Consider the following 14,169-nt stretch of genomic DNA (forward strand, 5'->3'; position numbering starts at 1 on the left):
GATTTCTCCCATCCTCTACTATTTGTTGACGTAGGAATTATGCTATGAGAACTTCCCTCTATTTAATAAACTTGGCCCTTATAATAGACACTTTCTGCTGGAGGTAAAAGTCATATGTCCATTCAGCAGATGACACTGCAGAGCAAGAAATAGTCCTAAACAACTACAGGTATAGCTGCTTCAGCCTCATATTTACTGCAAAATAATGAAAATGTCTGCTGCATATCACTGCTCAGAGACAAAGTCACAACACCCTCAGATTGATGGTTCTTAATGTCCTTTTTCTATAAATTGGCACGGTAAAAGTACAGGTGGCCGTTGATTTTGTTGTGTTTTACGCATTGTCAACCTTCATTTTGACTGCAAATCACCATTTAGATGAGTTTTTCAAGACTGCAGTCACAACTGTTATGCGTGCATTTCACATTTAACCCCTTAACGACAGGTCACATCTATAGATGTCAAAACACACCGCTTGAAATGTGGCGTGCATACCCTATCCTACCCTCCTTCCCTACCCTATCCTACCCTACCCTACCCTACCCTACCCTATCCTATCCTATCCTATCCTATCCTATCCTATCCTATCCTATCCTATCCTATCCTATCCTACCCTACCCTACCCTACCCTACCCTACCCTACCCTACCCTACCCTACCCTACCCTACCCTACCCTACCCTACCCTACCATGCCCCACCCTACCCAAACCTAGCATACCCTACCCTACCCTACCCCACCCCACCCTATCCTATCCTATCCTATCCTATCCTATCCTATCCTATCCTATCCTATCCTATCCTACCCTACCCTACCCTATCCTATCCTATCCTATACTTCACCTCACCTCACCTTACCTCACCTTACTTCACCTCACCTCACCTCACCTCACCTTGCCTTACTTCACCACACCTTACTTCACCTCACCTCACCTCACATGCCCTCACCTCACCTCACCTCACCTCACCTTACTTCACCTCACCTCACCTTACTTCACCTCACCTCACCTTACCTCACCTCGCCTTACTTCACCTCACCTCACCTCACCTTACCTTACTTCACCTCACCTTACTTCACGTCACCTCACCTCACATGCCCTCACCACACCTTACTTCACCTCACCTCACCTCACCTTACCTTACTTCACCTCACCTTACTTCACCTCACCTTACTTCACCTCACTTCACCTCACCTCACCTCACCTCACCTCACCTCACCTACTTCACCTCACCTTACTTCACCACCTCACCTTACTTCACCCTCACCTTACTTCACCTCACCTCACCTCACCTCACCTCACCTCACCTTACTTCACCTCACCTCACCTCACCTCACCTCACCTCACCTTACCTTACTTCACCTCACCTTACTTCACCTCACCTTACTTCACCTCACCTTACTTCACCTCACCTCACCTCACCTTACCTTACTTCACCTCACCTTACTTCACCTCACCTTACTTCACCTCACCTTACTTCACCTCACCTCACCTCACATGCCCTCACCTCACCTTACTTCACCTCACCTCACCTCACTTCAACTTACTTCACCTCACCTTACTTCACCTACCTCACCTCACCTTACTTCACCTCACCTCACCTCACCTTACTTCACCTCACCTTACTTCACCTCACCTTACTTCACCTCACCTTACCTTACCTCACCTCACCTTACTTCACCTCACCTCACCTCACCTTACCTTACTTCACCTCACCTTACTTCACCTCACCTTACTTCACCTCACCTCACCTCACATGCCCTCACCTCACCTTACTTCACCTCACCTTACTTCACCTCACCTTACTTCACCTCACCTCACCTCACATGCCCTCACCTCACCTTACTTCACCTCACCTCACCTCACCTTACCTTACTTCACCTCACCTTACTTCACCTCACCTTACTTCACCTCACCTCACCTCACATGCCCTCACCTCACCTTACTTCACCTCACCTCACCTCACCTTACTTCACCTCACCTTACTTCACCTCACCTCACCTCACATGCCCTCACCTCACCTTACTTCACCTCACCTCACCTCACCTCACCTTACCTTACTTCACCTCACCTCACCTCACATGCCCTCACCTTACCTTACTTCGCCTCACCTCACCTCACATGCTCTCACCTCACCTTACTTCACCTCAGTTTATATTAACACATTGCTGACGGGCATTGTGCTATGCCCACTGTGATTTACTTGTTTGATTGTTTTTATACATAGATGGCTACACTTGTACTAAGTCACCAATGAGCCAGTTACGAGTACTGCCTGTCACGCCTGTTTACCCTTTTCTTTGATTTACATAAATATTTTACGTTATCTTATTTTACTGTTACTAATCTTTATAACATTATAGTAATTATAATGTTTATGATAAAAGTAACACCATCGATATTCATAGCACTCGTAAAAAATACATTTTTCCTGCCAATTCAAATCAGATAAGGTCACAAGGTCTACTAATTTGACTCCTTTGTGGCTAAGCACTGGCATAGAAAATAAGCATAGCATTTTCCCAATTTTTTATTCATTTTCCCAGGTGGCATTGGGTTAAGAACTTTTGTATGTAGAATAGTATTACATTGATGTCCCAAGATTTAGAATTTGTATTAAAAAAAAAAATACAGGGAAGAAGAGTCTAATGGTCTATTCTGTTGCCTTGTGTTTTTTAGTCAATAAAACTTTTGCTTACTTGTCAGTCTTAAAATTGTGTCTGGCAATAGAGAAAGGAGAGGAAACTGACAGTCTTTTATTTATCTTTTCTCATGTTCCTCATACTGGAGGTGGTATAGGATCCTGCATCTAGCCATTCTTGTCTAATTGCATCATGGGTACTGTTGGCCAAGCACCCACATGGCCGGTTGAAAATAGTGCCTGTGGCATGGATGGAGAGGTCACAAGAGTTGCTCCCTCCACTTGGCCTCCACCCAAGCTGAGTCATGCTGGCCTTCGAATGAGTTCAGCCCAGAGTTTTCATTGCACTTTAAAGTAATCCAGCAATGGCATTTATTGGGGAAATCTCTTAGTAAATAAAAGAGGCTGATAAGATTAATAAATTACGTTAATATTCAGCTTGTTATCATGCCCATACCTGGTATTTTTAGGGTTTCACAATCTTTAACCTCTTTTGAGGGAGTATGCTTCCTCTTAGTCCCTCTTATCTAGAAATCTTCACCTTAGTATAGTCAAGCAGGATATAGTTCAGATAACTAATTTTGCTTGAATTATCTTAAACTGTTGTTGTAAACATATTACCTGTGATCTTTTTAATATGCTTTTTCTAGCTTTGATAGTTCAGTTCAGTTCAGTTCAGTCTCACTTATATATAAAACTAACCTTCATAATCCTAATTTGAAATTTAACCATATGCTCTAACCTCTGTTGTCATAAAATGATCTATTACAAATTTTATTAGCTTGGTTAGGGCCTGCATAAGCGTCTGGTTCACAATATTCTGTTATTACTCTATTAGGCACGGTTGACTTTCTTGTTCATGCACGGTGAATGCCATCTGATCTGATATAGTTGCAAAAGATTTTAAAAGTATTTTTTTTCCTCTTCCTTGGTAGCTGGGGAAACTCTGATTACATATTAGATTATTATTAACCATCTTCAAGAACCATTATTATTTTATGACAAAGCTTTTGTTGAATATCTGGTAACAGTGGATTAATTTATTTATTGGATATTTTACCACCACTTTCTGTTCTAATAATCGCTTATGGTGCAAAAGTGTGTGAAGAGTAACCCTATCTCACTCCTTTTTGTTGCCCATTGTTGACATGTTATGCATCTTTGACGTGATAAGCAAAGCTACAAAGATATGAGTGGTCATCACTATTTATACTACAGGTTGTAATTTATTATTCTCAGACACTATTCACTTTATCTTCCGTGAACCTGTCATCATTTGTGGATTAGAGCATGATAAAACATAGTATAGTTTATAACTATTTTCATGTATAATTTTTCTTTAGTTATTTTCTGTATTAACCAAAAAAAGGTGTTCAGAATGTTTACAGCGGCCCTCTGATCTAATGATAGAAACTGATTATATTTATTACCTTCCAGGATCTGACATATTTCACCAAAAAGGAGATATTGTAGTAAGTTATTTTCCTTTATTTTTATACTGTATTGGTACATTTTAAGTGTTAACATTAACATTTGGAGATGTGCGTATGTTATTAAAGTGATGGAATGAGCTTATATAACTCACATGCATTGATTAAGTTTTGATGTATACTAATGCATTGCTTACTATCTTAAATGTTTGGATTTTTTAAGAATAATGTATAATGGCATCAAATGGTTTCTTATAATAAATTTAGATAGATTTTAGAGTATGCACTAATATTTTACACTCTGATCTTGCTAGCGCCCATAAACGCTTCAAGCAATTGGCCCCAGAGAAGGTAGGACACAACCGTAATGCAAAGCTACCCATGGACAAGCTCTTGACACTCCCAGAACTTCAGGCCAATCCATTCGGAGAACGGATGTGCCTCATCTTCTCATCGACAAAGGTATGGTGACGGAAGGAATTATTTGAAGAGAAATTAAAGTAGCTGATATTTAATGCAGCAACATGATCTTAAACTTTTGAAAATTTTATTATTATTATATATGTGATAGTTTTTGTAGTGCATGAATGGAGACAGAAAAGATTTTGTGTGTGTATTTACACCATATCTTGTTAGAGCTTATAAGGAATGGGATTTTGTGCCACAAATCTGTAAATGGGTCTTGAATGTAATGAGTATAGCTATAGAGAAGCACTGTTTGTCACTTTTCATTTTCTGAAGTGTACAATAACTCGTATCACTCATTTCTCTTGTAGATTTCTTTTCAATTTATTTTCTTCATTTATCTGTTTCTTTGTACTCTTTATTGAGATTTTTGTAAACACTTCTTTCCACAGGATGGTGACTGCACATTTGAAGATTTCCTAGATATGATGTCTGTGTTTAGTGAAGCTGCTCCGAAGACAGTGAAAGCAGAATATGCATTCCGCATTTTTGGTAGGCTTGTGTGATATTAATTTGTTAGTAGGGTGCCTGTAATAAAGAGCGATCTAGTCATTATCTAAAGTCTAAGAATACATAAAAAGATCAAAGACTTCTTCCTCAGGATAAATGCACATGATTTTCATAAAATTTAGTATGTATTTTAGGTTTCAGAATGTTAGTACAGCAACAAAATATAATTTAATTATTATTTTGTTTTTGTTAATAGATTTTGATGGGGATGACTATCTTGGCAGAAGAGATTTAGAAAAAACAATCAACAAACTTGTAGCTCCCCAGCAGTTCAAGCCTGAAGACATGGAGGTATGTGTGCTTTAGGTTAAGATGTAATTGCCTTGAAAGAAATAAAATTCAGCAAGTAGATTTTTTGAGTGAAAGATTGTTATCAATTGTATTGCAGATTTATGAACATGATTTTGCTCAGTATGTTAAAGAAAGTCAGTGGCAAATATTTTTTAAGTAGGAGAATACAGTGGGTAACTTGTAGTAACATTAATTTGTAGTTTTACTTGATAGGGTAGGTTGAATATTGATTACTGAAGCTTTAAAAGTTTCACGTCTCTTTCAGGCATTGGTTACAAGGGTTTTAGAAGAAGCTGATTTGGATGATGATGGCATGCTTGCTTTTGCAGAGTTTGAGCATGTCATATCCAAGTCTGCAGATTTTGCCAAGTAAGATGTAATGATTGTTTTATTATGTAGAGTTTACATCTTGGTAAAACTCCTTAGATTTGAAAATATAGAAGTTTTAATTCACCTCATGAAGAATAATTATTTAATTTATGGTTAACTATATTTTGTTTCCTGTTTCCAAGATCCAAAGATATTGCTTTTATGAGAATATGAATTTGCCCTCCTAACAATTTATCCTTTTTTCTTTCAGTTGCTTCAGGATCAGGCTGTAAATTTTCAAATGACAATGCACCTGTCAGCCATGATTATGGTATGCTCTTCCATACAATTGCACAATCCTCCCATCATTGCCATAGTGAAATGACTCTACATCTGATTTATAATCACAGATAACCTACTCATAGTTTAATACTCAGTTAGTGCCCTCATATTTCTGGAAGAAAACAAGAAGGTATCACAAAAAAAGGTTTGCTTACCACAGAGACATTAAACCTGATAACTCCAGGTGTGTGTGGAGAATGAATAACCGGTAGCCTGCCTTTCAGCCATATTCCATGCCATACAATGATCTATGTATGCACTGTATTTGAATTGTGTACGTACTCAAAAGAAATTTTGGTGGCCTTTGTGTAATGCATGATTTTACTGTTTTACCAATAACATCTGAGATATTTATTGGCCATTTGTGTGGATTCACATGTGGAAAGGTATGAATGAAAATGAAAATGCATTTCATGATAACTATGAAATACTTATGATAATTTACATATTTTGTGACCAACAGATGATACTGTAAGCTACCAAGTTGTAATCATGTTGGTGTCGACTGGAACTATTAACTAGAGTATACTAATAGCATTACTATTCATTAGAAGATATTTATTGGCTACTAAAGATTGTATTTTGACCATCCTAAAGATATTCAAAAACTGTTTGTCTTGCCACCTGGAGTTATCTGGTTAGGTCAAGTAAGCATCCTTCATTAATCTTAGTTGTCATTAAGCAGTTTTCCTTGAACTTGAATTTTTTGATGTGGTCAGAACTGACTCTTACAATGTGGTATATGGAATCTCATTAGACTTATCACTATTTACATGAGTTGGAATGGTAATAGAGGATTGAATGCACACTTTCTGATATTGCTACATATGTAACTATTGCATCTTCAGTTTAAAAGAAACCACCACTGTATTCAGGAGAGGGTCATCCTGGTAACTGTTGGAACTACACATACTTACTAGAATTTTAGAATGGTGTAGCATTGAGGGCTAATTCTTTTATTAGAAAGCATATTTATTGGACCCTTTACCCCTTAACGATGGGTCACGTCTATAGATGTCAAAACAAACCGCTCGAAATGTGGCGTACGGCTGTACGCTGCGGCGGCGTGCCTAAGCGCTCCGAGGCGGTGATTCGGCTTGATGTACCGAACTCCTGCGCTCAAAGTTGGCGCGTTGCCATGGATCGCCAGAGCGTAGAGTTTTTTTTTAGTTTTCTTCACCCATCACCAATGGGTTAATGAGTACCCTCCAAGATGGCCTTATCTTGAGGAACCTTCAACTTATGGTATTACAGCAAACTAATGGCCAATCCTCACACCTTCTTGCACAATTGGTATGACTCTTTATATTTTTTGCAAGGCTTGGTAGCCCTACAAAAGTAACTGCGTTTGGTGAAGTCTTATTAGTATGCTTGAACATTCATATAAAATATGTTTTGATTCTTATTCTTAGTGAGACTACTGGTGTAATTTTGAATGCCCACCAACACTAGCCTGGAATTTTGTGCATTTTTTTTTTCTCTCATACCCTTAGGACAGCAGATGAAAAATCATAATGATATAAGAGATAAATGCTACATGTAGAGGTTTTACAGAATTCTCTGATGATTACAATGGTGCAAACAAAATTGTGACTGGTAGGCTCTTAATACCTTAATATCTCGATTTAAGATGTAAAAAAAATACTTTGCAATTAAGTATACACAATTTCTTGTAAGTTTGGTTATCTGCTAATGCATTGTGTCCAACCTGGGATTGGCAGCCTAGTTCCATTTGTTCCAAAAGCTATGCGGAAAGACCAAGAAAATCCACACACTCACATGTCGGCCTACGTATGTTTATATTCACACACAATAGTTGTAGCATAACTTCAACACTTCCACATTTTTCATTTCATAGGAGGGAAATGAAAGTAAACTAGATTTTATAACATTTTATGTTGTTTTGGTGTTTTCTTCCAGTGCACAAAACTGTTGATTGGCCAGCATTCACATAATGCATGTTCTTTATATAATCTTCATTGTCTTCCCATTTGTAATTGGTTTCATCAGCCATGGGAGCACGTAACAGATAATAGGATGTAACAAGTAGAAAAATACTACTGTGCTGTAGTTATTAGATTATTCACAATGTTAGAGTCATTCTGATGCATCACTTATAGGAAAGGAATGAAGGGCAGCTGTGAGGCCTGGTTTACCCTCACTTAAACCCTCCCTTAAATCTTCCAATAATTTGAGGACGGAAGATAAAGGTGAACGAGTGAGTGTGAATTTGAAATACCATAAAGGGATGGGGACACTTTAATGGCCCCTTAAAATGTCTGCAATAAGGGCATCAGGGTTCTGTGTGGGGAAGTTTGGTAATTGAGTCACAACAGATCCTCAAAATACTGGTCATATATATCGTTTGTATCATTGATATTATTGGTATTTTATTTGTGTAACATATTTTGAGTAGAAGGATCTCTTCAATGTTAAGTAAATTTTAAGATAAATTTTATAAGATTCCAGCATGTCAAATGAAATTGAAATCAAGAATTACAGAATCTCAGTGTTTTATTTTTAAAAAGTAAGTGAATATATCAGTTCTTTTTCTTAGTGCACAAGCAGCATTTATAGATGTGTTTCCTTTTTTATAATTGTTTTTCACATATATATATTTGTGCATGAATTCCTTCTTTACTCAAAATGTAGAAGAGTCTTATTTACATTGATATCCATTTATATGTCACTTTGTTACACTGCTGAATATCATTATTAAGAATCACTACTTAATTTGTTTATTACTGTTAAAGATAAAATTTACATAGATATTTCCCTAAAATCATTATTTAATATAATACAAAATATTTATCTTTAGTATTTATTTTTAAAGTGTTTTATAAAATAGCTGATATATGTTTGTATTGTTATAGATTTTATATGGATTTTTATTTTTAAAAATCTTATATCTCTTGGTTTGACTATTAACATTTTCATACTGTCTGCAAAGGCACATCATTTCTATTGTAAATATATGTTAGAATAAGTCTTTTGTGATAATCAAACCTCTGAAATGTATTAAATACCAAAGATTAATGCTTGTTTTTCTTACATGATAATGATAAGACTGTGAAACCTCATAGGTACGTCTTAAGTAAAAGAATTAAAAAAGAAAAAAAAAAAGTTGAAAAAATTATAAATGTGGTTTGTCTTCCAAGCAGGTCTGCCTTTCTGGTGTACTTCCAACCACACTCCATTAGCTATGGTATATTTACTCTATCATTTTAACACATCATAAATATAATTTCGGGTTTATTGGTTAGTGGCTGTAAACACCTTTTACAAGTACATAAAGGAATTCTGACATGCACAGAATATTTCTATTAAATATTGGAATAAGATAAAATTTTATGGGATCTAATAAAGCTTTACTGTAGTTGTTAAAAATGGAAATATGTTGAGAAACCATATCTTTGGTTGTTGTGATCGAAAAGAAGCCCTCCACTCTGCATTTTAATAGTGAGCCTGTTGGTTGTTGCAAAATATACATATCTTTCACTAATTTCTTGTAAATATTGCATTGTCTTAGCAGTTTTAAATGTAATCAAATTTTCTGTGATCCATTGGTGTTGCTCTGCATTATTTTCTTATGATTGCTTGCTTACAAAGAATTTAATTGGCCATATCTCAAGTACCAAATATGAATGCATTTCTTATCTTACAGGTAATTTGACTGTACAAGAACAAACCAAAAGACACAAGTACACTTGATGATGCACTTGCAAGTATGTAGACAAACAGTTAAGCATTTCTGTTTACTTATACATGATATGTCTCCTTCAAGATAGTCCCCAGTCCCCTCCATTATTGAGGCAGTCCCCATTTTTTCTTCAGTTCTGGAACATCTTTTGCTAAAGTATGTGACAGCTTTTGTAACTCAGCTGTTATACTCTCTTATTTGGTCTCTTTTCATATTTATATTACTTTTTTAATGCACCAAAAAAGGTCCAGTACACTGTCTCTCAAGACTTTCCAGGATGCACTTCAGAACTGTGAAACCAGAAATCGATATCAACAGAAGGTATTCTTTTTTGTGAAGTCAAGGCTGATTGAGATTTTTTTTCTTGTTTCGTTTTTTATGAAGAATCATTGTCCATTTTATCGCTAGTTTAGTATATGAACTGAGTAGAATTTTTCTGTAGAAGGGTTGCTACATAAAAACAGGCTACATATAAATCTTTATTTCCATCAGTCTTTACAGCTCCACCTCACAACCCAACACAGGGACTAGAGCAAACATAAGCACTCAGATGTGATCATACCATGTGTAATACAACTCCCAATAAAGCAGTAATAAACACACACATCATTTGATTATGCACTGCAGGTTTCTGGTAATAATAAACAGGAGTTGTACTAAACAAGACAGGATCTACATGGTATGGAGGGAGAGGAAAAGGTGTAATGTTTGCAGCAGTTATGTACTTGTGATATTTTACTAATGTTCCCAAGGACATAGAATCCTGCAAGCAACCATACATGAAGTTGCCAAAATCATTACACTTAGAACTTAAACAAACAGTCTTTATCCACAAAGAGGCATAAAAAGGATTGAGAAGATTATTCTCACTCATTATATCTGAAACACTTTATGGCATCTGGTCAACCTTAAATTTTAAGGTTCATTAATTTACAGTATCTAAGTACCTGAGCAATGAATATAAATATTTAAAATTATAAAATATGCTAAGATACCATTACATTTCATAACATACTTTAATTGTTCCTAGATATTGGTTATCAAGAATTATCTACTATAGCCAAATCACCAACAAAAACTCATAAAAAATGAAACATAAAACAATGGTTGTTTATAAAAAAATAAAAAAATAGGGCTTGCCCATACTAAAGCAAAATATTTACAAAGTGACACTATTATAATTGCTGTCTTAGGAATGAGCAAAAGGAATGAAATAACAACATGAATTGTATTTAAAAAAAATAATAATACAGCTGCAAAGTCTCTCTCATAATCATAATGATAATAATGACAAAAGATTTGTTTTCAAGAAAAAAAAAAGTGTTGCAATACTCTTGATGATAATGACAATGACAATAATAACCATTACTCTTCTTATAACAAACATTGCAGTATTAATGGTAATACTAGAGGATATATATGAAATATAATTATAACAGAAATAACCATTACATTCTTGTAATAATAAGTCATGCCATTCTAATTACATATATACAATAATCATATTTTCTTTTTTATAGCAGTCATTTCTTACATCTGGTTAAATAATATGAGCGCATGTTTGCATGCACCCACACATGTACATATTACAGGATCTATGTAATTTATTCTCAAGAAAATATCTCAAGAAATTGCATATGAATTTCATTTGTTAACAATTTGTTTAAATAACTCCAAAATGTTTTCCAGTCTCGGTTAAAGATCTAGTTCAAAATTTTATCAAATGGAAGACTGATTTAAGGAGGGTTAGTAAAGTGAAAAACAAGCAGTACTAACGAAAAGACTGGGTTATGGTAATTTTCATTTGGTAAACGTGTTTGTGAGATTGGTATATCCCTCCTGAGTATATATTGATATTTTAAATGAAAATGAAAGTACTGTAAATTATCTAGTCATTTTCACTTGCTGATATGAGAAAAACAAAAACATATAATAATAATAATAATAATAATAATAATAATAATAATAATAATAATAATAATAATAATAATAATAATAATAATAATAATAATAATAATAATAATAATAAAGCTAAAAAAAAATAAAACCAGGCATTTCAAGGATATACAGTCTCACATACAGGTTTCCATCTGAGCATTATATTCTTTGTGAAAGTAACTAATACTTGCTTTGTTTTATTTAAACTCAAATACAATGCTATATATACAAAATTTGGAATGTATACACCAGTAAACTTTAATTCATAAAACCCCACATGTATGCCATACAAATTTCTTAGTTATAACACTAATTATAAATTTAGCTACATCAGTTACTGATGGGAAACCTATACACAGCAGGGCTACAACTAGTTTATTCCAAAGCTGTACAGTTAACCTTTGTTGCAATACAGCCAACTCACTTCATAAGTGTATACGGTTATTTGTTTGAGAATAGGTAATCCTTCTCTTGGCATACAAAAAGCTATTATTTGAATATAAATACCTGTTTTTGCAAGAGCACAACAGAAATACAAATAATTGTTCTTGTTATAGCCTAGCTACCTATTTCTCACAGAATATATCTAGCCTCACATGATTCATCTAGCTATCAGTTCCCTAACAAAGAACAATAAAACCATCCTATCACAGCCCTTGTAGAGGAGGAAACTGCGTAATTGGTATACATAGACCATTCCAGTGGAACAACACTTGAATGGGTAATGTGTAAAAAGATATAAGAAATGAAGTTGCTCTTGTCAGATAATCCTTTGACCTATTTCCTTTAATATAAATACAGCAAATGCAGTAATAAGCTAAGAAAATAATGTCCTTAATCATAGCTTTATATTTCCATATCACAAAATATAGTCTATGCAGTACAGTTACATCAATCTATGTTCAGCTGTTTTGCAATGATGTCCATATCTCCCGTGATGTAATCAAGGGTTCACATAATAACCTTTGATAGAGTTTCAAAAGATAGCTGTTAGTATAAGAATTACTATGAAAACCACTGAAAGAAAAAAACAGCACTCTTGCCTTTCTCTTTTGTTTAACTATGGAATTGTAAATATGAGTTATTAAATGTTTATATACCATTAATTTACATATGTTTAAAAATCCTGCATTGTGTTTTGTTTTCTTTTTTGAAAATGTATTTGGATAACCTTCCACCTTGATATTTTTTCTACTATTCCAGCTTTTGTATGATCTTGGGGGGAAACAAAGTTACTGCATGGAGTAAAGCTGACCGTGCTCTTATGAGTGCATCTATGACACCAAGACATAAATATTAAGGAACATATAGCCATGGCAAACATTGAGCATGAACAGGTATTATTACAAAGTCAGTCTAATCCAAAGAAGACAGGGATAGGAAGACAGCTTATACTTAACCCTCTTTGAGACTGTTAATTCTTAGTGTACATAGTAAATTTGGAAAATGTCTATATTACTGATGGCAATTTACTGCATTTATCATGTACCTTGTCCAATTCAAATATAGAGTAATTTCAGAGAGAAAAAAAATGTTACAACTACAATGTACTATGTTATACTGGAAAAAGTTTATTACCCCCTTTTCAGTGTTATTATGAAATTACAAAGAATACATTTTTAACAAACTCATCAATCATATCACAAGGGAACATGGGGTAAAGAAGAAACTTTCCTGGTTTAATAAACAATAATTATCTAATAAAACAGACTGATATGGACCAATGGAATGAACCCAGTAGAAAAAAATGGAATGCTTGTTTTTTTTTAGTATAAGAACTAGATAAACAATATAGCATACAATACAAGTGTAGTTCACATGCCAATTGAAGTGTAAGCCTACATACAATAATAGAGCCTAATCTTTTATGTGACCAAATGGTATAATATCGCACATAATTTTATGTAATATATTTCATACTGCAATTCAGGTTTGGTTTGTACATTACCTTTGATCAAAAATTCAATGATTAACAGGTCTATTGCATACCATCTGTATAATCACATAATCACATATAATCACACACACATAAGCACATAGACATACTTGTATCAGCCTACCTGCATATACAGCTGAAAAGCTTGGTTTAAAAATCAAAGCAGATCATCACTTTTAGATCATATTGTGTTAAAATATACATGCAAAATAAACCTGGTACTTTGAATGGACAGGCTGTAATTTATTATAACAAAACATAACAAGTAGGTTCTGATGACACAGAAAATAATAGATAATATTCCTAATTAATGTTATAAAAAATAATAACATATTTATAAAAAATGCTTAATACCTCTACATTTCAACTCTCCATATCTATTAGCTCCCCTACTCAAATACATTAAGATATACATATATCTTTATATCTATAACTATTTAGCTATCTATACATGTATGTGTATATGTGTGCATGATTTAAAAGGAAGATGATATTCTATGCCACATGAGCCTATATCTATAACCCTTCAGTGAGAACCCTTGAAAGAAGATGATTAACAAAATAAAAATGCAACATACACTGCAGAAAAGTATACACTGTAATTTTCCATG

The 14,169-nt window shown here is 34.6% G+C and overlaps 1 protein-coding gene across 1 annotated transcript in view; it reads left to right on the top strand.

Annotated features, from left to right (window-relative positions):
* Positions 1-9,020, top strand: part of LOC125035274 (calcium and integrin-binding protein 1-like) — a 10,157-nt gene extending 1,137 nt beyond the window's left edge. The window contains exons 2-7 of the mRNA XM_047627551.1: positions 4,075-4,109; positions 4,382-4,529; positions 4,925-5,024; positions 5,239-5,333; positions 5,599-5,702; positions 5,914-9,020. Of these exons, the coding sequence (XP_047483507.1) occupies positions 4,075-4,109; positions 4,382-4,529; positions 4,925-5,024; positions 5,239-5,333; positions 5,599-5,702; positions 5,914-5,935 (504 nt within the window). The 3' untranslated portion in view covers positions 5,936-9,020. The remainder of the gene's footprint in view (positions 1-4,074; positions 4,110-4,381; positions 4,530-4,924; positions 5,025-5,238; positions 5,334-5,598; positions 5,703-5,913) is intronic.
* Positions 9,021-14,169: the final 5,149 nt, after the last annotated feature.

Source organism: Penaeus chinensis, chromosome 19 (genome assembly GCF_019202785.1).
Source record: "Penaeus chinensis breed Huanghai No. 1 chromosome 19, ASM1920278v2, whole genome shotgun sequence".
Taxonomy (NCBI): Eukaryota; Metazoa; Arthropoda; class Malacostraca; order Decapoda; family Penaeidae; genus Penaeus; species Penaeus chinensis.